The sequence below is a fragment of the Rhodnius prolixus genome, unplaced genomic scaffold (assembly GCF_049639745.1).
Source record: "Rhodnius prolixus isolate KJV_2025 unplaced genomic scaffold, Rpr scaffold_1, whole genome shotgun sequence".
In the NCBI taxonomy this organism is placed as follows: domain Eukaryota; kingdom Metazoa; phylum Arthropoda; class Insecta; order Hemiptera; family Reduviidae; genus Rhodnius; species Rhodnius prolixus.
In genome coordinates, this window is record NW_027411581.1 from 3881078 (window position 1) to 3906050 (window position 24973).

Here is a 24973-nt window from a genome sequence, read left to right on the forward strand (position 1 = left end):
CTCTCTCATCAAACACTGACACATAAGGAACCCACACAATATGTTCTAAGGCAAGTTTGCAGATACGAGTATGTTGCTAATCTTTTCAGTTGTCAATGATGAAAAGCGAGTTAACATTAAAGAAAAGTTAACATTGGAGAAGTTTTTTTCGGGGACAAGTTTCCGATTTTGGGTTTCCACCGGAAATACCAATTTTCCGCCTGAGTTTGAAAAAACGGTTTTTAGAAGTGTCTGTCTTCCAGTGTGCCAAAATAACTAAAAGAAAAACGTAATCACAGAACTTTGAAATTTGATACTTCGGTTAGGTACTACCGAAAGTTCCATTTTATACAATTTTTTGGATGTTATAAAGAGATTTATCACAAGTAAACAGCAATGGTAAAGTTTGAAAGATATTGTGGTAAGCAAGAAGAAGAGTGGTAAAGGTGGCTAAGGTTGTGGTTGATCTATCGGACGAGAGAGAGAGCGAGAGATTGTAAAGCAGTGAAGAAGAAAGACGGGTAAGAGATAACAAGAAGGAGAACAGCTACAAATCACAAAGAAGATGTATAAAGATGTGGACCAATAGATCGCAGACTTACAGACACATCTCGCTTATCCCCATCAATACATACCACATTTCCAGGCCAGACCTCAATACTTCCCCACGTAATCATTCTTCTCCCCCCACCAGAACTCCCCAACACGGCCATTATATCACTGTACCCTCACTCTGACGAGCATCCAGGAAAACTGTTTCCTAACTCTTTCATACAGGAGCTTTCTAAAGATATATATATATGCTACTGATCAATAGAAAACTCCAAAGGTCTAACCACTCTCTGCCCTTGAAGGGCATCTAATAGATCGGGATGAAAATTCACACGACAAACTCTTACTGCTGTAAATAAAAAGTTCTAACCTACAAATTTTTTATTCAAACATAAAATTTAAAAAAATCTACACTTACTGCCTTTTTAAAATTTTTAAAACCTTACATTGATAATATAAAAGATAAAAGTTAAGTAATGCCTATTTTTTCAGGCAGATTTCACGTCCAACTACCAAATTAGATGCCATGGACGGAGGCGACTAGCAAACTTATAATAAATTTCTCATATTAACAATTAAAGGTATAGACTGGGAATATAGCCTAGTACCGCAATACATCTTAGCTTTGCGGGTCTAACTTCTAACCGCTCGGCTATCGTGGCGACTAGCAAACTTACTATAAATTTCTCATATTAACAATTAAAGGTATAGACTGGGAATATAGCCTAGTACCGCAATACATCTTAGCTTTGCGGGTCTCAGCCTCTAACCTCTCGGCCATCGTGGCGCCTTAGTATTTAAGCAACATTCAGTAACAAGAGCAGGAAATTCTACCCTCCAATGTATCTTTTATTTTCCTAGAAAATTTTTCCAATTAAACCAGATTTTCACCGCGAATTTAAAATCGAAATACTGTATGACTGATTTTTCAGGTTTAAATCATTTTTCCGCCTAATATTCTCCAGGATATAACAAATCCATCTCTACAGCCTCCAGATTCATCCTGGTATCATCCAGCTGCGCACAGATGTCCGTCAAGATCATTTCTTTCCTTATTTGATTTACGTCTCACTTGGCAGTCTTGTGGTGGTGCTTTCAACCATTTCAAAAATTATTAATACAAATTTGTAATTTTATTGATTATGAATTGGAACACTAATTACTAATCAATTAAAATGATTACTATTTCTACAAGTAGGAGCAGTCTCTCTGGATGAACAATTTATGAAATGTGATCATATCTATTTAGTATTTCTTTGGTGTCGACTGATGTTGTCCGGTATACATTTTTGAAAACTGGTGAATCTACATCAAAGAAAACAGATACTACACTTTGATCTTAGCCAAAAGGCCGAGATGTGAGAAATGCAAAGCTAATATGCATTGTGGTACTGGGTTCGATTCCCCGGTCTTTAGGCCTTGGATTTTATTTAATGGTTAATATGAGAAATTTTGCAGTAAAGTATGTTTGCTAGGCGCTAAGGTAGCCGAGCGGTTAGAGGCTAGACCCGCAAAGCTAAGATGTATTGCGGTACTAGGCTATATTCCCAGTCTATACCTTTAATGGTTAATATGAGAAATTTTGCAGTAAAGTATGTTTGCTAGTCGCCTCCGTCCACGACACCTAATTTAGTAGTAGTTGGATGTAAAGCCTGCCTGAAAAAATAGGCAATTACTTTACTTTACTTTTACTACATCAGAGAAATATTTTCTGGAAATTAGGACAACAAATCCTTTTTTCCTTTTTTTTTTTTTTTGAACGTTTTTTCTGAATGTAAACTTTTTTTGAATGTAGACTCACAAGATTTGGAGTTGAAAGATAAGTTGTGAGCTCGAAACTTGGGGCTAGTAGTAAGAGAAATGCCAGATTTTCCAGTCTTTTTATTTTTTATCGCTTTCAGGGGACTCTAGACTGATTTTTAACATTTCTACTACCATCTCTTTTTTTTTTAAGTGTTACAGATCGAGAAAGAATATATGATTTCCTACCTGTTGAATTAATTATTAATTACAGATTTAACTTTTTGGTTAGTTTTCCTTTAACTAATACGATTCAATAAAAAACTAAATAGTGAGAATACTAATTTTTTTTGTCGAGTAAACGTTCAGTTTACAGGAATTGTTGAGAAAAATATATTATTTGCATTCTTATTTCTAAGTATATGTTACCCTTGACGAAAACCTAACAGTATAAAAAGTTGAGTTATAAGGGTTGATTAAATTCTAAACAATATTAATGAAAATTTAATGCAGTAAAATTACTTAAATGATATTTCAGATGTTTCTAACCGGCTGAAATTACGAGCTGAACTATGAATAAACTGTTACTTGCTGATTTGTGTACCTATTGTGGTTTATTTAACCCGTTATACTTCTTAACTTTTTAAGCTAGATTTTCTATTACTACGCGCATCACAGTCAGTTTATAAATATATCGCTGATAGTCACTTCAGGCATACACTAATACCTCACTTTGCGTCGTGGTTACGTTCCAAAAAAAACACGTCGCAAATTGAAAACGACGCAAAGTCACTTCTCGGCGCAGCGCATTAGATCAGTGTTTGGTCGCAGATCAATAAAAAGTTGCAAACTTCTTTCTACCTGTTGTGAATGAATCAATTCATTTATTTAAATTAAAGATTTCTCATTGAACGGGTTCAAAGTAATTGATCTTAGGCAATTTTCGAATTATTTTTACTTTATCTAGGTATTTGGTCTGTTTACTTTCAGGATTGAATATTACATTCGAAATTCTTATTTTACTACATCGACTTACCCATTTCTGTTTCTTACGTTTCTGAAGTCAGCTGATTTATTTGTTACAGCTCTTTATGGCAGTAATTTCAAGTTTAAAAGTTAAAAAATGGAAAAATTATATGGTACTTATTGTCTGCTGAGCACCAGTGTTGTAAGTTGATTAAAGAGATCGGAAGTAATAAAGCATAATTTAAAGAAGTATCTACGAGAAATATTTTCCGAATAACAATCAGCAAACAGCAACAAAACGTGAGCAGACTGAAAATAAGAAATAATCCCACTGATGCCGAGTTTGACATAAAAACGGAACTAGATGCGAACTACGAGGTGTGGCTATTAAATAACGAGACTATTTCTGTAAAACATTTTATTTTAAATTTAAACATATTTAGTTATTATCACCTTCAATATAAACCCGACCCCTATCCCTACAACGCTCCTTGCGTATTTACCATTATTCGAAACAGTGCTGGAAGTCTTTTTCTGTGAGCTCCTGTATGACGCGTGCCGCTTCTTCTTTCACAGCTTCAACGGACTGAAATCCGTGTTCCTTTTAATGCAGATTTGACTTTGGAGGGAACAGATAAAAGTCACACGGGACCAGTTCAGGCGAATAAGGCGGTTGGCCTAAAACTGGGATGTTGTACTTGGCTAGAAATATCTTGACAGACACAATGCAGTGTGAGATGGAGACCCCCCGTGACTCTTTCACGGAGTTAAGCAAGCACCTCACGCGGTAGTAATGTTGATTAATTATATTCGAAATTTTCAACCGTTTTCCGGACGTGGAAGGGCGACCAGGACGGTCATCATCTCCGACGTCTTCTCGGCCATCTTGGAAACGCTTGAACCACTCAAAAAAACTCGCGCACATTCATCACCATTCATCATTCTTTTAATAAAAGGTAAGTTTCAGTAGCGGTTTTATCAAGTTTTGATGTGTAATTTCACGACAATTCGTTGCTCTACTACATGTGTAGTATCACATGTTTTCGGCAAAACGAAACTAACACCTCTTACACAAACCAGTCAGGTTCCGGTCAGACTGATTTCTCTACAAACACGTGAGACGCTGCAATCGAAAAGAGAAGGCTTTACACTGCACAGCTGTTAGGTCGTTAAGATTTGGCGCATGCATAGTTTTTCTGTAGCAGCATCAGTCTCTTTATTTAATAGCTACACGTATTCTGAACTTTGACTTCTTTAATCTTGGTGACCCTACCAAGATTATAGCTCTGAATGAAGAATTTTAGAAGAGGGCTTTGCTCTAGACGGGAAGTTTGACTGCAATTTTCTTGACTTGCAGTAAGAGGAAGGAAGTAGTTGCATTTGATTCCCCCCCCTTTTAAAGCACCTTTTTTAAATTAATTTTCCTTCCTGTTGAATTAATTATTAAATTAATTTAAATAATCTGCTGTGAAAACTTTAATTTTAATTGTCACATAAGATAGATCCTTGAATTATTTTTTTGCAAGTAAACATCCGTCTGTTTACATAAATTAAAATATTTAATTTTTTAGTTCAACTAAAATCTTACAGTTATCGTGATCATGGCGAATTTTTAGTAATTTCATGGAGAATGGTGATTCCCTTTGAATTTGAATGACCTGGAGTTAACGTGACTTTGCCATCCTGAAGTCTACGGACACACTAAAGTTGCAATACCACTCCAAGAGGAAGGAAGTACGAGGGTCGTTTGAAAAGTCCGTGCAAAGTCAGAGAGATAGCACCACTGGCGCGTATCGAGGTTATGTTTAGTTAGTAGCATCTCTTGGAAGAACACACACCAAGTTTCAGCCAGATCGGTCTATTTCTTTGTGTTTGGCATTCGTTTGAATCGAGGAAGTGAGTGATTTTCAAAAAATGGACGAAAAAGAATTTCGTGTGTTGATTAAACACTACTTTATGAAAGGCAAAACGCCTCAGGAGACTAAAGAGAAGCTTCTGGACGCCCTGTTGAGGTTACTACTCCAGAAATCATTGATAAAATCCATGATATGGTGATGGATGACAGAAGAGTGAAGGTGCGTGAGATTGCTAGTGCTGTGGGCATCTCGAATGAACGGGTACATAATATTTTGCATCAAAATTTGGACATGACAAAGCTATCCGCAAGATGGGTGCCGCGATTGCTCACGCTTGACCAAAAACGAAATCGTGTGAAGTGTTGCAAGGACGGTTTGCAGCTGTTCCAGAAGAATCCGCAGGACTTTAAGCGTCGTTTCGTCACTGTGGATGAAACATGGATAATTCACTACACTCCTGAGACCATCCTCATCGACTATCTGGAAAAGGGTAAAACTATTACAGGTGCATATTATTCATCGTTATTGGACCGTTTGTAAACCGAGCTGCAAGAAAAACGCCCCCGATTGGCCCACAAAAAAGTCCTTTTCCATCACGACAACGCACCAGCTCACACCTCAGCAGTTGCAGTCGCAAAATTAATGGAAATACGGTTCCAACTCGTTTCACATCCCCCCTATTCTCCAGACTTGGCTCTCTCGGACTACTATTTGTTCCCCAATATGAAGAAATGGCTGGCGGGAAAAAGATTTTATTCAAACAAGGAGGTGATTGCAGAAACGAATGGCTATTTTTCAGACTTGGACAAATCCTATTATTCGGAAGGGATCAACAAACTAGAGCAGCGTTGGACGAAGTGTATAAGCCTAAAAGGAGACTATGTTGAAAAATAAAAAAGGTTTACCCCAAAAAATTAAGTAGTTTTTATTTTTGCACGGACTTTTCAAACAACCCTCGTAGTTGCATTCGATTTTTGCCCCCTTTTAAAGCACCTTTTTGAAATTAATTTTCCTTCCTGTTGAATTAAATTAAAACTGTTCCGGTAGGACAGCTGTATAAGGGTTGATCGTCAACAAGTGCATGAAAAAGCGTAACGTTGAAAGAGTAACCTAACTTTGACCATTCATTCTTTTCTCTTTTTCTATAAAAGATAAAATTCCTAAATTTTCTTCAAAATATAGGGCAAATCCTCCTTTATAGTAAGTAGTAATTGCCTACTTTTTCAGGCAGACTTTACTTCCAACTACCAAATTAGGTGTCGAGGATGGAGGCGACTAGCAAACATACTTTACTGTAAATTTCTCATATTAACCATTAAAGGTATAGACCGGGGAATATAGCCTAGTACCGCAATACATCTTAGCTTTGCGGGTCTAGCCTATAACCGCTCGGCTACCGTGGCGACTAGCAAACATACTTTACTGTAAATTTCTCATATTAACCATTAAAGGTATAAAAGGTATCGCCATTTTCTCAGCTGTATAACAGCCATTATAACTGAAAAATATATTTTCAAAGTTTAGTAATTTGGTATTAAACCTCCATGGATGTAATGCCTCTAAATCCTGCGTAAAGTTTACTTTTATAACAATCTAAACGTATTTGCAACCCTACGCTGGCCCTAACCGCTTCAATGAGACTAATTATTCGGAAGTCACTGTTGCGGTTAACCTTAAATCAGACATGACCTAAAACATTCCTTCCACAAGGCAAATTTTTGTTTTCCAAGATGTAATAGATTTTTGAAATTGTATCAAAAAAATAAATATATATAAAATATAATCAACGTTACAGCGAACACATTTTGAAACAGGCAGTACAACAAGGGGCACTCATTAAAGTAAAGTAAAGAAATTGCCTATTTTTTTTCAGGCAGACTTTACGTTTAACTACCAAATCAGGTGTCATGTACGGAGGCGACTAGCAAACATACTTTACTGCAAAATTTCTCACATTAACCATTAAAGGTATAGACAGGGAATATAGCCTAGTACCGCAATACATCTTAGCATTGCGGGTCTAGCCTTTAACTACTTGGCTACCGTGGCGACTAGCAAACATACTTTACTGCAAAATTTCTCATATTAACCATTAAAGGTATAGACTGGGAATATAGCATTGTACCGCAATACATCTTAGCTATACAGGTCTCGCCTCTAACCGCTCGGCTACCGTGGCGCCCTACTCCTTCATAACTGTAATTTTTCTTTTTTGGAACAACCCAGATCTAATAGATTTTGAGAAAAAAGTTGCTGAAAATGAGGAAAAACAGCATTTTCAAAAAATGTTCTTGTTTTTGTTGTTGTTCTTCTTTTTGTAACCTTTTTTCTGTAAACAACTTAGCGTCTAAACGTGCGAACCAATTTTCATGAATGGGGTGTCATTCGATTTGGAATTTTACGTAGATGTGCCTTTTTGGGGAGTCTCGACCCTGTACATCGAATGGGGGAGGAGTTAGCCCCAAGTATGTGAGGCATATTTAAATAATTTTTTGGTTAATTTAAAGTTACGTATAACTTTAATTCATAGGAGCTGATTTTCAGCCAAAACCTAATTTTGGCCTGCTCTGGTAGCGCATAAGCGAAGATTTCCGTTCAGATAAATTTACAAAAGCTACTTTTTCATGCTCAGAGATTTTCGGTGGAAAAAAAACTCAAAATTCAAAATCTACACGATAACAAAGAGAGAAAGTAACAACAGGTAGCTTAATTAAAGAGTGCGGTATAAGATACAGGTGGGTGATAGTAAGATGTGAGCAATCAAAAGAAGTGGAAAGGTCATAGATCCAAACAGGAGAGAGAGAATAATTGACCACCTGTACAGTGGCTCACGGCCTGCTAAATCGACCTTACCTGCGCTACAAGGTGGAACTATATTCAAAGCTTCATATCTTCGTCAGCATTGATCACCGCTTCCTCCAAGTTCCTCTATATTCCTCCGCACGTGCTGTATGTTCACTTATCAATAATAATATGCAATTTCACTTGCTAGTCACGTGTGCTCTGCAAATGAACATGTGATGTATCTGCTGTAGTGACGTGAATAACAAAATTCCATTTTTCGGCAAGGGTCTGTGAATGGGAGGTGAGGGATTGTGAATATAGAATGGAGAATGATGCGGGCGGAGAAATAACCCATTCATAAGTTTCTACTCATTCAAAAAAAAAAAATCGCCATGTTCTCAGCTGTATAACAGCCATTATAACTGAAAACTTTACTATAAATTTTTCATATTAACCATATTAAAAAATAACGACTTGTTATGACTCTGGGAATTCTAAAAAGAAGATACTGCAGGATAACAACACCTTATCTTCCTGTAGCACAGAGTAAGAGGAAGTAGATCTGTGAGAATTACAGTAAGAGGAATTATTGTGTGTATGTGTGCGTCGCACCAATACTTTGAACTGGAGAGTAATTACGTTAGAACAAGGTATAAAAATTGTTGGCGACTCAGTATAATTTACAATAGGTAAAAACACAAAAAAAGGTCATGCACAGTTAATGTCCTTTTATGCAATAACTAAAGATCTGTATCGCGCGTGTATGTTTTAGCCGCTCTTTAACTAATTATAGGCGAACTATATAAGCCAACCTGGTCATTTTGTATTTTAGTAAACATATCACGCAACTTACTGCAGAACAACTCAAAGGGTGGCTAACAAGAAAACTAAATAGCCTCCAACCAATTAGAGTGGTCAATTATTTGGCGAATTAATTTGATTAGGAACACTAGCATGAGTGTTTAGTTTGTAGGTTCGTGCGTGTGTGCTCTATTTAAACTCTTCTTCCTTTCGGCCCTCCTTATTCCCAGAAATCCTTTATTTAAAGTGTAATAAAACAAAATTTTTAATAATATTGTTTGCATTTTGTGTTTCTTATAGAATGTCCTCCAGCTGAAGAAGATGTTATGGAGAGGTTCGCATGTCCAACGCCGGACAGAATGGGTCGCTACAGGTGTATAGATGACCACGTCCTGTGCGATGGATTCATAGACTGTCCCAACGCTGAAGATGAAGATAGACAAGCGTGTATGTTCTTCAAGACGGTAAGTTTTGTTCTTAATGAAAACTATTGCGGGAATATTTCTTGTTCACCAGAAATTGAGTTTTGAGTTTCGTAACATGTACGTGACAATTTCAATTTAGCAAATAACAGGTCCGGTTATTCCCTCTTACCACAATTTACGCGATTAAATTTCCATGGAACTAAAGCCCAAAAAAGACAGGAAGAAGGCAAAGTTTCAAATCAGATATACGGAGTTTTTTCCCCATCAATGAACCCCCCAGCAATGCCATTTTTCAACTGGAAAAATGGCCCAAATACGAGGTGTGGCTATTAAATAACGAGACTATTGCTGTAAAACATTTTCTTTTTAATTTATACATATTTAGTTACTATCATCTTCAATATACACCCCTCCCCTATCCCTACAACGCTCCATGCGAATTTACCATTGTTCGATACAGTGCTGGAAGTCTTTTTCTGTGAGCTCCAGCATGACGCGTTTCGCCCCTTCCCCAAACGGGCATAAACAAACCTCAAGTGAATGTACCAAAGTTTCTTTCTGTTGCGCATGCGAATTAGGAAAGAGTGTATAGTTTTTGCTCGTGCTCGCAGCGAGAATAATAATTTTTTGGAATGCTGAATTGAAGATGAAGACGGAAAATGAGTTTCCAAAAAATAATTTTGCTTCCGGTCATGGATGAATGCATGCTTGGTACTCAACAAAACTTTTGCTCTCTGTTTCTAACAGGAGCTCTAAAACAAAGAGCGTGAAATGTAAGACAAACAAACAGACCGTCTGGTGGACATCATCGCAACAGCTTCATTGTAATCCCAAAGTAGACAATGGCCAACTAACTTCTCTTCAACCCCGCCAGAGTGCGAAACTCCCTTTTAGTCACTAGAGGATTCCCGATGTAAACTCTATTTCCTCATGCTCCTTCAACTCACTGTTCAACGTAATCTGCTTTCCCTCCACCACTTACTTCCGGTTCCCCTTTAGGCTTGAACTTCCACTAAATAGTCTGGGATAGGTTGCCGAGTATATAATATTATCATAAAGCTGGGCTCCCCTTCAAGTCTTCTGTCTCTCATTTCGCAAACTTATTAAATAAACGAAAACAATAAACTCCAACTAATAGATAACAATGCAAACTCTCTTACCATTGGCTAGAGCACAGGTATAAAACAATGGCCGCGCTTCCAAGAAAGTGGGAATGAAAGCATGAGAACGGTAAGACGCAGGAATATTTGGATTTAGAATTTTCGAAAACATGGATGATAGAATATTCAAATATGCAGAATAAGGAAATCTGCGCACTCACAAGGGAGTTCTGGTTAGTTGGGAAAAAGTTTCATTTCGTTGGGAAAAGATTTAATTCGATTGGTAAAAGTTTAATTTCATTGGTAAAAAGCTTAACTTTACATGGACCAAAGTTCGATATAGATGGGAAAAGTTATATTGCATTTGGAAAAGATTTAATTCGATTGGTAAAAGTTTAATTTCATTGGTAAAAAGCTTAACTTTACATGGACCAAAGTTCGATTTAGATGGGAAAAGTTATATTGCATTTGGAAAAGGTTTAATTCGATTGGTAAAAATTTAATTTCATTGGTAAAAAGCTTAACTTTACATGGACCAAAGTTCGATTTAGATGGGAAAAGTTATATTGCATTTGGAAAAGATTTAATTCGATTGGTAAAAGTTTAATTTCATTGGTAAAAAGCTTAACTTTACATGGACCAAAGTTCGATTTAGATGGGAAAAGTTATATTGCATTTGGAAAAGGTTTAATTCGATTGGTAAAAGTTTAATTTCATTGGTAAAAAGCTTAACTTTACATGGACCAAAGTTCGATTTAGATGGGAAAAGTTATATTGCATTTGGAAAAGGTTTAATTCGATTGGTAAAAGTTTAATTTCATTGGTAAAAAGCTTAACTTTACATGGACCAAAGTTCGATTTAGATGGGAAAAGTTATATTGCATTTGGAAAAGGTTTAATTCGATTGGTAAAAGTTTAATTTCATTGGTAAAAAGCTTAACTTTACATGGACCAAAGTTCGATTTAGATGGGAAAAGTTATATTGCATTTGGAAAAGGTTTAATTCGATTGGTAAAAGTTTAATTTCATTGGTAAAAAGCTTAACTTTACATGGACCAAAGTTCGATTTAGATGGGAAAAGTTATATTGCATTTGGAAAAGGTTTAATTCTATTGGTAAAAGTTTAATTTCATTGGTAAAAAGCTTAACTTTACATGGACCAAAGTTCGATTTAGATGGGAAAAGTTATATTGCATTTGGAAAAGGTTTAATTCGATTGGTAAAAGTTTAATTTCATTGGTAAAAAGCTTAACTTTACATGGACCAAAGTTCGATTTAGATGGGAAAAGTTATATTGCATTTGGAAAAGGTTTAATTCGATTGGTAAAAGTTTAATTTCATTGGTAAAAAGCTTAACTTTACATGGACCAAAGTTCGATTTAGATGGGAAAAGTTATATTACATTTGAAAAAGATTTAATTCGATTGGTAAAAGTTTAATTTCATTGGTAAAAAGCTTAACTTTACATGGACCAAAGTTCGATTTAGATGGGAAAAGTTATATTACATTTGGAAAAAGTTTAATTCGATTGGTAAAAGTTTAATTTCATTGGTAAAAAGCTTAACTTTACATGGACCAAAGTTCGATTTAGATGGGAAAAGTTATATTGCATTTGGAAAAGGTTTAATTCGATTGGTAAAAGTTTAATTTCATTGGTAAAAAGCTTATCTTTACATGGACCAAAGTTCGATTTAGATGGGAAAAGTTATATTACATTTGGAAAAGGTTTAATTCGATTGGTAAAAGTTTAATTTCATTGGTAAAAAGCTTAACTTTACATGGACCAAAGTTCGATTTAGATGGGAAAAGTTATATTGCATTTGGAAAAGATTTAATTCGATTGGTAAAAGTTTAATTTCATTGGTAAAAAGCTTAACTTTACATGGACCAAAGTTCGATTTAGATGGGAAAAGTTATATTGCATTTGGAAAAGATTTAATTCGATTGGTAAAAGTTTAATTTCATTGGTAAAAAGCTTAACTTTACATGGACCAAAGTTCGATTTAGATGGGAAAAGTTATATTGCATTTGGAAAAGGTTTAATTCGATTGGTAAAAGTTTAATTTCATTGGTAAAAAGCTTAACTTTACATGGACCAAAGTTCGATTTAGATGGGAAAAGTTATATTGCATTTGGAAAAGGTTTAATTCGATTGGTAAAAGTTTAATTTCATTGGTAAAAAGTTTAAGTTTATATGGACCAAAGTTCGATTTAGATGGGAAAAGTTATATTGCATTTGGAAAAGGTTTAATTCGATTGGTAAAAGTTTAATTTCATTGGTAAAAAGTTTAAGTTTATATGGAAAAAAGTTCGGTTTAGTTGGAAAAGTTTCATTTCGTTGGGAAAAGGTTTTAGCTGATATATCCTTTACCAGCATAATTTACTACATTTATCGTTTTCTTAAGACTCGAAAACGTATTCATCTGATGGGAACTTAATTTTGAAAAATTAAAAACTTCGCAATACTGAAAAAACATTAAGCGGAAATATTCAAAACAATATAGTAACCGGAAGTGTGAAAAAAACAAGTTGAATAATAGAACAATAATTACAATTACGAACATTAATTAAGTAGTATACAATTGTACGATTGCAAAAAGCAAATTAAATCCTTTTTTTAAAAGTACTTAAGAATTATATATATATATGTATATATTCTGGTAGATGGCATGAGTCGGTAATATGGTTTGTGTGTAGTTCACAAGGACTAAAGTTGTCCTAGAGGGCAGACCAGTCACTTCCGATATTGCCAATGTGCACGCCATCTTTCACCTATTATTACACGGCTTTCCAATGGTATTTTTAGATTTCCCGTTTTGGTTGTTATTCTTTATTCCCAACTGCTAACACCATCGCTGCCTCCTCCTCCTCCTCCACCAACTCCTCATCACGTTAACTCCCATCACGTACTAGTTCTGTGCGCCGCAAATACACCAATCACGTTAACTTGTACTTAGTTATCGTAATCATTAGTTTTCTACATACATATATATACATATATATATATATATTTCTATTGTTTCTTAGCCCGCTAGTTTTCACTCTATGTACTTCTTATTATTTACTTTTACTCTCGTTTAAATAAGGAAAAGTTATTGCGATCTTACAGACTATTTCCGGTGTTTGGAGTTTTCATCGGGGGGGGGGACATGTTTTGAGATTCCCGGAATTCCCAGAGAAAATTGGTTTTGTCCGGATCCACCACAAAGAAAAACTAAAAAAAAAAAAAGAAGGAAAATAGGGTAATCAAATTTCCTCTTTCTAGAACCTTCGAACAGATCACCATCCAATCATCAGGTTGTGTGTAACCAGAGAGCATTGTCCTGAGACCGGCAACACACTGAAATAAGCTACAGGCGCCAATAACCTTAGATGTTGACGTGCCCTATATTAATAATAATACAACTTATCACAAATAGCTGCGCTACCATCGATATAATGTGCTGGTAGATGTTGGTTGGTAGCCATGATGTTGACAGCCTCCTAAATATGCTGAATTAGTTGTTAATTAAGAAAAGGTGCGGGTGTTCATCAATAAGATGGGCTAATAAAGATGGAAGTACCATTAACTTTGATGATTAGCAGTTACGAAACTTAAAACAACGAATTTATACTAAATAAATTATGAGAAACTTCTTGTTCTTCGTTGGCTGAACCTGGTTCACTTCAACGATTCATTGCCACTAATCCTTATCTCTTGCTTTCTATCTCCTCACTCCCATCCTTCTTTGATCTTCAACATTATCCATCCACCTCAATCGGGAAAGAATTAGATGTCATTTCAAGATGGAGTCAATGTCTGAGCCAACTCTAACCTAACCTAACTTAACCTAACCTAACTTAACCTAACCTAACCAAACCTAAACTAACCTAACCTAACCTAAACTAACCTAACCTAACCTAACCTAACCTCTCAGACAACCTCCAGCCAACTTCCGAACACATCTGCTAAGGACAGTAGCCCTAGGATGTGGAATCCGCGTGAGTAAGTACTGTAAGCATGTTTAGGTGAACTGAACTGGGGTAAACCGTGGGGTCGTTACTCCCCAAGTGACTACTTGCATCAGTCACCCCTGGCGGTAAAAGAAAAAAGAAAAAAAAATTTTTTTAATAAACACTAGAGAATAGGTAATCGGTAAGACGTAACTAAGGGAGGGGAAAAGGCTTAATCTTAATTAAGGCGCCACGATAGTCGAGCGGTTAGAGGTGAGACTCGCATTGCTAAGATGTATTGCGGTACTAGGCTATATTCCCAGTCTATACCTTTAATGGTTAATACGAGAAATTTTGCAGTAAAGTATGTTTGCTAGGCGCCACTTTAGCGTAGCGTTAGAGGCTAGACCCGCAAAGCTAAGATGTATTGTGGTACTAGGCTATATTACCAGTCTGTACCTTTAATGGTTAATATGAAAAATTTATAGTAAAGTATGTTTGCTAGTCGCCACGGTAGCCGAGCGGTTAGAGGCTAGACCCGCAAAGCTAAGATGTATTGCTGGTCTAGGCTATATTCCCAGTCTATACCTTTAATGGTTAATATGAGAAATTTATAGTAAAGTATGTTTGCTAGTCGCCTCCGTCCACGACACCTAATTTGATAGTTGGATGTAAAGCCCGCCTGAAAAAACGGGCAATTACTTTACTTTACTTAATCTTAATTATTGGCAAAGCGGATGTTCGTGTCCCTTAATCCTTAATTCTGCCAAATTTTCAACCATTTCCTTTCTGATCCTAATAGGGCCCCTTCAATAGTGGAGAAGGTGGTATTTCTTTTCTTTTTTTCTGAACACCAGCAACAAGTTGGCAGTTGCCTATTGGAGAATCTTTGGACCATATTGAATAACATTTGTCTTCTTTTTTTTTTTTTTCTTTTTTGTTCCAGACAAAAGCCCATCTGGACATACTGGCGGACGCCCTATTACGATGGGCACGGGGTCGCTAGTTGGAGCGAACCACGGCGCAAGATATCGCCGCTGATCATCAGTCAGGAGGACAGAGCGCCCTTCTGGACTCAAGGCCTACTACTGTCACTGCTGCAACTACAATTACTAAGAAACAAGAAATAATAATAAATAAAAGTAACAACAAAAACAACAATAATTCTACTAATATTAATAATAATAATAATAATAATAAAAATAATGATGGATACGAGGGAAAATATGAAAACGAAGAAGAAGACGAAGAAGAAGTAGAAGAAGCGAATGAAGTTGAAGAAGATAACGATGATAATAATAAAAATATTATAAATTCTATTATACTACTTATAAATATTATTACTTCAGATTTTATTAACAATTTATTGTTATATTTACAATATTTTATTACTAATTACTTAATATTTAGTAATACTATTACTATTATTATGTACAATAGGCCTTTTGACAGTTGGGAAAGTGTAATCTATGTAAATAGATCTAAAGAGAGAATATAAAACTGAAAATAAAAAATAAAATATACTACAAAAAAAAAATTCAAGAAGAAAAAAGCCTAATATTAAAAATAAATGACAAAAATAATTATTATAAAAAAGAAAACAAAAAAAAGTTATTAGAAAACAACAAAAAAACTTGTGCAATTTGTATTATATAATAAATTAAAAGAATGTAATTGAAAATAAAGTAAAAAAAGCAAACATAAAAACGGAAGGAAGAAAGAGAGCGCTAAAAAACAGACAAAGGTGAGTAGAAAGATAAACTGAAATTAAAAGACTATAAAAAGAAGAAGATGGTGGAGTAAAAGATACGCTGCTAAAAGATCATCCACAGTTAAAAACCTATTTCCCGTTTCGTCATTTTTCTTTCAATTTATGGAGACCTAGAGAGAGAGAGAGAGAGTGGCAAAGTAAGGAATTTTATTATTTTTAATTGGTTTATCTAGTTTTTTTAATTAATTAATAAAGACAAAACAAAAATTCATAAAATAATATAATGAAAAAAAAATTATTAGTTAATTATTAATATTAGGAAGTGAAAAAAATAATTAATAATCTCCAAAATTTATTTTATTACTTTATTTTTGAATCGAAAAAAAAAATACTGGTCATGGCCGATGAAGAAGAATATTTACAAAATAAATAGAATTATTAGAAAATCCGGGTGCCCACCCCGAAAAATGCGCAAAAAATAGACGATCCAGTGAGGGTTATGCTTGAAGAGGTGGTGGTAGAAAAAAAAAAAAATGACGTAAAAGGAAGTCTTTACCTTCTTCTACTTCTTCTTCTACTTCCTCTTTTATGGGTAACTGACTCGGCTGAATCATCCCCTGCGCCCATTTTGGGGCACTGTTTTACGTCTATTTTTTTTTTTTGCACAAAACTTTTTACCAAAAAAAAGTAAAAAAAAAAAAATTATGATTTCGAAGTATTTATTATAATTTTATTTTTATTATTTTAAATAAATGTATATTTTTTTTTTAGTAGTATGAGTTCGGGCGTTCTGGGTCCTTTTTTTTTTTGGTGCTGCTCCAATTTGATGACCTGGATGACCTTGAAGTGACGTCACATGACGTTATCATTGTCGCAATTAAAAATTTAATTTATCCCCCCACATCATTCCTTTACTCTTTAAAATAAAAAAAATGGGCAGGAGTATGAGAGCGGCAGACGTCCTAGAGCCTCGGGACGTCCCCCGATTATACTAACGCCCCCTCGTCACCCCCCCCCCCCAAAAAAAGGATAAAACAAAAATTAGGAAGAAAAAAACACTCCCGCCAAAAAAAAAAATAATAATTTTTCCAGAATCTTTTTTTTGCGGGAATGTAAAAAAAAAAAAAAATTAGCTCTCATTTAAATAGTTCCCATTTAAGAGCACTTCCTCTTCCTTTTTTTTTTTTTTTTTAAGAAGCTCTTAATTAAAATAGAAACTTAAATAAAACTTTTAATAAAAAAGAAAATAAAAAATCACCTAGACTTTAAGCTATAACTATATACAAAAGAATCAACCTTAATCCCTTCCATCATCTCCTAATTCCCCCTCCAAAGCCCTTTATTAAGAATTTGTACCCCCCTCCAAAAAAAAAGTTAAAAGACAAAAAAAAAGAAGTATTTTATTCTTCTATTTCTCTCTCTCAAAAAAAAAAAAAAAAAAAAAAAAAAATACTTATTCTTACATTAAGTAAATGTTCTATGTTATTTTTATGAATGAAAAATAAAATATTAAAAAAATCATATATATTTATTAGTATAAAAAAAAGTGATGTGAAATAAAAAATTTAAAAAAAAATAAAAAAAATTATACAAAATTAAAAAAGTAAAAAAATACAAAAAATAATTTTTGTAGTGCATACAAAGCTTAGTTCATATACATAATTTTAGATTATGTATTTAGAAAAGGGAAAAAAAAAATTATTAATAATAATTATATTATTAAAAACTAATCATACTATTTCTTATTATATATGTTTCTATATTTATAATTAATATATATAAAAATATATGAGATATATAAATATATATAAAAAAAAATTCTTTGGATTTTTTAAAAAGTACATTTAATGAATTTTTTTTTAATGTTGTCCAAAATAACTTTCTTTATTTTAAGCTTTATATACAAGCTTTAATTATGAGCTTATTTAAAAAAAAAAAAGCAAGGAAAAAAATTTATATGTACAAAACTTGTTTTGTCTTTAAAAAGACTTCAGAAAAAAGTAAAAAAAAAAAAAAAAATTATAAATTTGTATAGAAAAAGAGAATAGTTTTAGAATTAGATATTGGTGAGAGAGAGTGAGGAAGAAACAAAGAGAGAAAGAGAAGAAGAAGGATGAAAATTAAAAATTAAAAGTTAAATAATTAAAAAGAAACAAATCTGTAAAAAAAACAGCTGATTAGTTTGAAGTGAAGACTGAAACAAAAATATTGATGGAAAAATACTTCTTCTTTTTTTTTTTTTAAATTTCCCTCAAAAAGAAAAGTGGATTAGTTTTTTTTTTTAAAAAAAAAAAGAAAAAAAAAGAAAAGCTCAATAAACATTTTCCAAAATCCCAGCTAGGAGGTAGATTCTAGAAAATATATAGAAAAAAAACAAAAACAAATTTTAAATCAAATCATAAATTTAAAAAATATATTATATATATATATAATATATTATACATATAAAAATCAAATATACTTAATAGAGTCTACCGTGAGCCACCTAGTCTGGCAATCAAAAATTTTATTGAGCCAACAATAAACTAAACACTTTAAATTTTTATTTTTTTTTATTATTATTCAATTTATTGATGATTTTATTTTATTTTTAATGTTCCTCCATATTGGTATCAAGCCATATTTTAGCCAATAGTAACATCTTCGGCCATGACTTCTATCTATTATTAAAATTTATAGTATTATATTATTTATTTTTTTATTTTTTTTTTCTGAAATCAAAGCAAAAAAATCAAACAATCACTAATTGACCCTTTTTTTTTGCTTGAACCTTTTGTACAGCATGTATAGTTTAAAATCCCTTATCTTTTCTAAAACCCCACTATACCACTTAGCTCAGCCTGCTATCACCTACCCCCACTATTTTCCTTTTTTTTAAAAAAAAAAACAAAAAAACCTAATGGCATGTTTATGACTTATTGTGGAAAATAATTTTCGTATTTGCTGAATTACAAGATATATTGTGAAAAATGCTCTTTAAAAGGATTTTTTTTTAAAAAAAAAGGAATGTCAAAAATGTAAAAATGAAATTGAAAACAAAATATTCAGCTATTTTAATATCTATTTTAATCTTAATAAGTTAGGTGATGATTTTGTTTTAAGCTCTTCTATATAACTAAAACCGCAGAGAAACCCGCAGAAAAATGTCCTATGGATATTATCCTAGAAATATTTTCTGATCTAGTAAGTTAGGTGAATGATGATTTAAGCTCTCCTATATAACTAAATCCGCAGAGAAATCCGCAAAAAGTTGTTCCAAGAATATTATCCTTGAAACAGTTTCTGATCTTGTAAGTTAGGTGAATGATGTTTTAAGCTCTCTTATTTAACTAAATCCGCAGAGAAATCCGCAGAAAGTTGTTCAAAGAATATTATCCTTGAAACAGTTTCTGATCTTGTAAGTTAGGTGAATGATGTTTTAAGCTCTCCTATATAACTAAATCCGCAGAGAAATCCGCAAAAAGTTGTTCAAAGAATATTATCCTTGAAACAGTTTCTGATCTTGTAAGTTAGGTGAATGATGTTTTAAGCTCTCTTATTTAACTACATCCGCAGAATGGTATTCCATGAATATTATCCATGAAACAGTTTCTGATCTAGTAAGTTAGGTGAATGATGTTTTACGCTCTCCTATATAACTAAATCAGCAGAAAGGAGTTTCAAGAATATTATCCTTGAAACAGTTACTGATCTTGTAAGTTAGGTGATGATCTTTTACGCTCTCTTGTATAACTAAATCCGCAGAAAGGAGTTTCAAGAATATTATCCTTGAAACAGTTTCTGATCTAGTAAGTTAGGTGAATGATGTTTTAAGCTCTCCTATATAACTAAATCCGCAGAGAAATCCGCAAAAAGTTGTTCCAAGAATATTATCCTTGAAACAGTTTCTGATCTTGTAAGTTAGGTGAATGATGTTTTAAGCTCTCTTATTTAACTACATCCGCAGAATGGTATTCCCAGAATATTATCCATGAAACAGTTTCTGATCTAGTAAGTTAGGTGAATGATGTTTTAAGCTCTCCTATATAACTAAATCCGCAGAGAAATCCGCAGAAAGTTGTTCCAAGAATATTATCCTTGAAACAGTTTCTGATCTAGTAAGTTAGGTGAATGATGTTTTAAGCTCTCCTATATAACTAAATCCGCAGAGAAATCCGCAAAAAGTTGTTCCAAGAATATTATCCTTGAAACAGTTTCTGATCTTGTAAGTTAGGTGAATGATGTTTTAAGCTCTCTTATTTAACTACATCCGCAGAATGGTATTCCATGAATATTATCCATGAAACAGTTTCTGATCTAGTAAGTTAGGTGAATGATGTTTTACGCTCTCCTATATAACTAAATCAGCAGAAAGGAGTTTCAAGAATATTATCCTTGAAACAGTTACTGATCTTGTAAGTTAGGTGATGATCTTTTACGCTCTCTTGTATAACTAAATCCGCAGAAAGGAGTTTCAAGAATATTATCCTTGAAACAGTTTCTGATCTAGTAAGTTAGGTGAATGATGTTTTAAGCTCTCTTATTTAACTACATCCGCAGAATGGTATTCCAAGAATATTATCCATGAAACAGTTTCTGATCTTGTAAGTTAGGTGAATGATGTTTTAAGCTCTCTTATTTAACTACATCCGCAGAATGGTATTCCCAGAATATTATCCATGAAACAGTTTCTGATCTAGTAAGTTAGGTGAATGATGTTTTAAGCTCTCCTATATAACTAAATCCGCAAAGAAATCCGCAAAAAGTTGTTCCAAGAATATTATCCTTGAAACAGTTTCTGATCTTGTAAGTTAGGTGAATGATGTTTTAAGCTCTCTTATTTAACTACATCCGCAGAATGGTATTCCATGAATATTATCCATGAAACAGTTTCTGATCTAGTAAGTTAGGTGAATGATGTTTTACGCTCTCCTATATAACTAAATCAGCAGAAAGGAGTTTCAAGAATATTATCCTTGAAACAGTTACTGATCTTGTAAGTTAGGTGATGATCTTTTACGCTCTCTTGTATAACTAAATCCGCAGAAAGGAGTTTCAAGAATATTATCCTTGAAACAGTTTCTGATCTTGTAAGTTAGGTGAATGATGTTTTAAGCTCTCTTATTTAACTACATCCGCAGAATGGTATTCCAAGAATATTATCCATGAAACAGTTTCTGATCTAGTAAGTTAGGTGAATGATGTTTTAAGCTCTCCTATATAACTAAATCCGCAGAGAAATCCGCAGAAAGTTGTTCCAAGAATATTATCCTTGAAACAGTTTCTGATCTAGTAAGTTAGGTGAATGATGTTTTAAGCTCTCCTATATAACTAAATCCGCAAAAAGTTGTTCCAAGAATATTATCCTTGAAACAGTTTCTGATCTTGTAAGTTAGGTGAATGATGTTTTAAGCTCTCTTATTTAACTACATCCGCAGAATGGTATTCCAAGAATATTATCCTTGAAACAGTTTCTGATCTTGTAAGTTAGGTGAATGATGTTTTAAGCTCTCTTATTTAACTACATCCGCAGAATGGTATTCCAAGAATATTATCATTGAAACAGTTTCTGATCTTGTAAGTTAGGTGAATGATGTTTTAAGCTCTCTTATTTAACTACATCCGCAGAATGGTATTCCATGAAACAGTTTCTGATCTAGTAAGTTAGGTGAATGATGTTTTAAGCTCTCCTATATAAGTAAATCCACAGCTGAGAATTTAATTTCATTATAAACAAACATCTTGATCTTTTCTGTTTCTATAAAAAAAAAAAAAAACGGAAGTACTTGATTTTGTTAGCTGATATCATCAAAAAAACATCTTTTACGAGTTTTTCGCTCAGTAAGTGAATGAGTTTAAGTAATGAAGTACTAACCGAAGTTTACGGATAAAACTTCCATAACCACCTAGTAGTTAACTTCCTACTGAGAGCAAACATATTTTTTTGAGTAAATTGAGTATTTTTCACAAAAAAAAACTCCGCTAAAAACATGATGCAAAATACTAGAATTATTTCATGCACTAATGGGAACTGCGCATGTCAGAACTATCATACCACCAGCACTATTTAAATCTTTCATTTATCTAATTATGTCTTTTTATTTTTTACGAAGTATTTATTGCATTAAAACCATGTACTTAGACTTTTTCTTTAGTGTTTTCGTTTTTATTTTTTTTTTTAGTTTTTCTAGTGTGTATATATAAATGGATTTAAAATTAATAAAGAAATAATGAATAAAATATGAGTGTATAAAAAAAAAAAAAAATAGTATATATATTTGTGTAAAGAAAAAAATAATAATTTATATATTTAGATAATTATAAATATTGTGTAGATATGTGGAATGTATTTTTCGAAATTATTTATTTTTGTTCTTCTTTATTTTTATAAAACCTTTATTTATTTACTTTTTTAGAAAATATATATTTTTTTAATTATTTTTTTTTTATATAAAACCTTTATTTATTTACTTTTTTAGAAAATATATATTTTTTTAATTAATTTTTTTTTTATAAAACCTTTATTTATTTACTTTTTTAGAAAATATATATTTTTTTAATTAATTTTTTTTTTTATAAAATCTTTATTTATTTTTTTAGAAAATATATGTTTTTAATTAATTTTTTTTTTATATAAAACCTTTATTTATTTACTTTTTTAGAAAATATATATTTTTTTAATTAATTTTTTTTTTTATAAAATCTTTATTTATTTTTTTAGAAAATATATGTTTTTAATTAATTTTTTTTTTATATAAAACCTTTATTTATTTACTTTTTTAGAAAATATATTTTTTTTAATTAATTTTTTTTTTATATATATATATAAAACCTTTTACTTTTTTAGAAAATATATATTTTTTTAATTAATTTTTTTTTTATAAAACCTTTATTTACTTTTTAGAAATTTTTTTTTTTTTAATTAATTTTTTTTTATATAAAATCTTTATTTACTTTTTTAGAAAATATATATTTTTTAATTAATTTCTTTTTTATAAAACCTTTATTTACTTTTTTAGAAAATATATATTTTTTTAATTAATTTTTTTTTATATATAAAACCTTTATTTATTTACTTTTTTAAAAAATATAAATTTTTTTAATTAATTTTTTTTTTTTATAAAACTTTGTGATGCATAAAAAATTTTTTATAAAGATAGAAAAAACAAACTCTCTATGTTAAGAAAAAAAAATTTTTGTTTGTTTGTGAATGATTTTATTTATGCATGTGAAAATTGCACGTTTAATTTTTTAAGAGAAAAAAAAAATTAAAAATTGTTATTTTTCAAAAATATAGAAAAGTATATATATATATAAATAAACTATTTTCAAAACACTTTTACTCGATTTCTTTTTAGTAACTATTTTTCACGTATTTTTTTTTTTACACAAACTTTTCCTACGTCATAATTTTTAGATAACTGTTTTTCCCCCCCTAAGTGTGTGGGTGTGTGTGTGTGTGTTTTACCATCTTGTGAATGACATTTTTATTTTTACTGTTTTTATAAGATTGAAATGCTGTGTATTGTTGGTTAAGATTATTTTTAGCACGCCTTTATTTTAATTACATCCTCTCATTCCCCCACCAATCTCCCAAAAAAACACGTAATCCCATATTTTATTCAATTTTTTTAGTGACGTAGTTTGGTGCCATTGTATTTATTTATTTATTTATTTTTTATTTTATTTTATTTTTTGTAAAAACAAATCGGGAAAGTAGGAAATTAATAGCCTTCATTCTCAAGCATTTTCTCAAATTCGCAAGCGAGGTGAGGTCACCGTAACCGCATGGTCACAGGCTAAGGTGGTCAAGCCAAGTTATGGTCTTGAAACAATAGCCGAGCCTTCTTTCACAATGGTCAAATTGATGCCATCCTTTTATGGCAAACCTGTCAATTGAATACAAGATAAGACCTCATAGTGTTTACTCTTTCTCCCCCCCTCCCTAATAAAGTTAAAGCAGGATCGTGATCTTTTTTTTTTATATACAACCAGAAGTGGGAGCAATCTTCCAATATTTTTTTATTATTATTAATTTTTTTGGATGTGTTCATTCATAAAACTGGAAGTACTCTTTTCTAAAAATATTTGTATACACTATCTTGAATGATCATGTCTCGAATATAACGCCCCCCGTCCATCCCGGAGTCTATTTACAAACTCAGGTGAGTTTTTTTTTTCTTTAAAAACTCATAATTTCTGTTAGAATTCAGATCTGTGTGAAGATAGAATAATGGTGACCTGGTTTTTGGCGACCATTTGCGGTATATTGATTGGCAAAATGTGACTCGAATATAGAGGACCAATTTGGCCGATTTTATTGCCTATAAAATCAAGTTTTCTTTGCTTTTTTTTTTTAAAGGCGAGATTTTTTAATTCCAAGGGCAAGACCATTGCCTGGTAACTATGACGCAACTTCTGGGCCATCCTTAACTTGCATTTTATCCTTGCGTTTGATCTCGGAAAGGCTTAGCATTCTCACATGAGTCTGCTTCAATTTATTTTTCCTGAAAAATAAAAAAATGTAATTATTTATTTATTTTTAATTTTTTTTTTTTTGTTACATCAATAATTTTCATTTGAAAAAGAGACTGAAATATATATATATTCTACTATATATTTTAATTATTATTGATGAAAAACTTTATCACTCTCTCCATAAAATAACTTCCATGAATATAAATATACAATAAATTTACCTAAATATAAATATATATAAAAACTACCCGAAAAAATAAATCCTAAAATTGAGAATGATTCCCCCCTCCCAAATTTTATTAAAAAGTCCATTATCCCAAAATTGCTTCAATCGAGGTGGTGAAGAAGTCAGAAATTTATTAACACGTTTCCTAAATTTTTTTTTTCCTCCAATAATTAATTTATTTATTACTGTAATACCTAATAAATTTTAATTAATACTGAAGAGGGGGGAGAAAAAAAAATCGCCAAAAAATCTAAATGACTCAGGCTAATGCAACATTTATAATGAATATGCAAACATATCATTTATTAAAAAATTAATTAATTATACATAAATTATAAATATTAAAAAAAATTAAATAAATAAAAAAGAAATTAATTTAATAATTATATGTAATAAAAAAAAAAAATATTTTGGGTCCTTTATTTATAATTAATTTATTTATT

At 32.0% G+C, this 24973-nt stretch overlaps 1 protein-coding gene and 1 pseudogene across 1 annotated transcript in view; one reads left to right on the forward strand and one right to left on the reverse strand.

Annotated features, from left to right (window-relative positions):
* Positions 1 to 18156, forward strand: part of jeb (low-density lipoprotein receptor domain-containing jelly belly protein) — an 81990-nt gene extending 63834 nt beyond the window's left edge. The window contains exons 2-3 of the mRNA XM_074125070.1: positions 8979 to 9142; positions 15083 to 18156. Coding sequence (XP_073981171.1) covers positions 8979 to 9142; positions 15083 to 15142 — 224 coding nt within the window. The 3' untranslated portion in view covers positions 15143 to 18156. The remainder of the gene's footprint in view (positions 1 to 8978; positions 9143 to 15082) is intronic.
* Positions 1677 to 1894, reverse strand: LOC141446413 (U2 spliceosomal RNA; annotated as a pseudogene).
* Positions 18157 to 24973: the final 6817 nt, after the last annotated feature.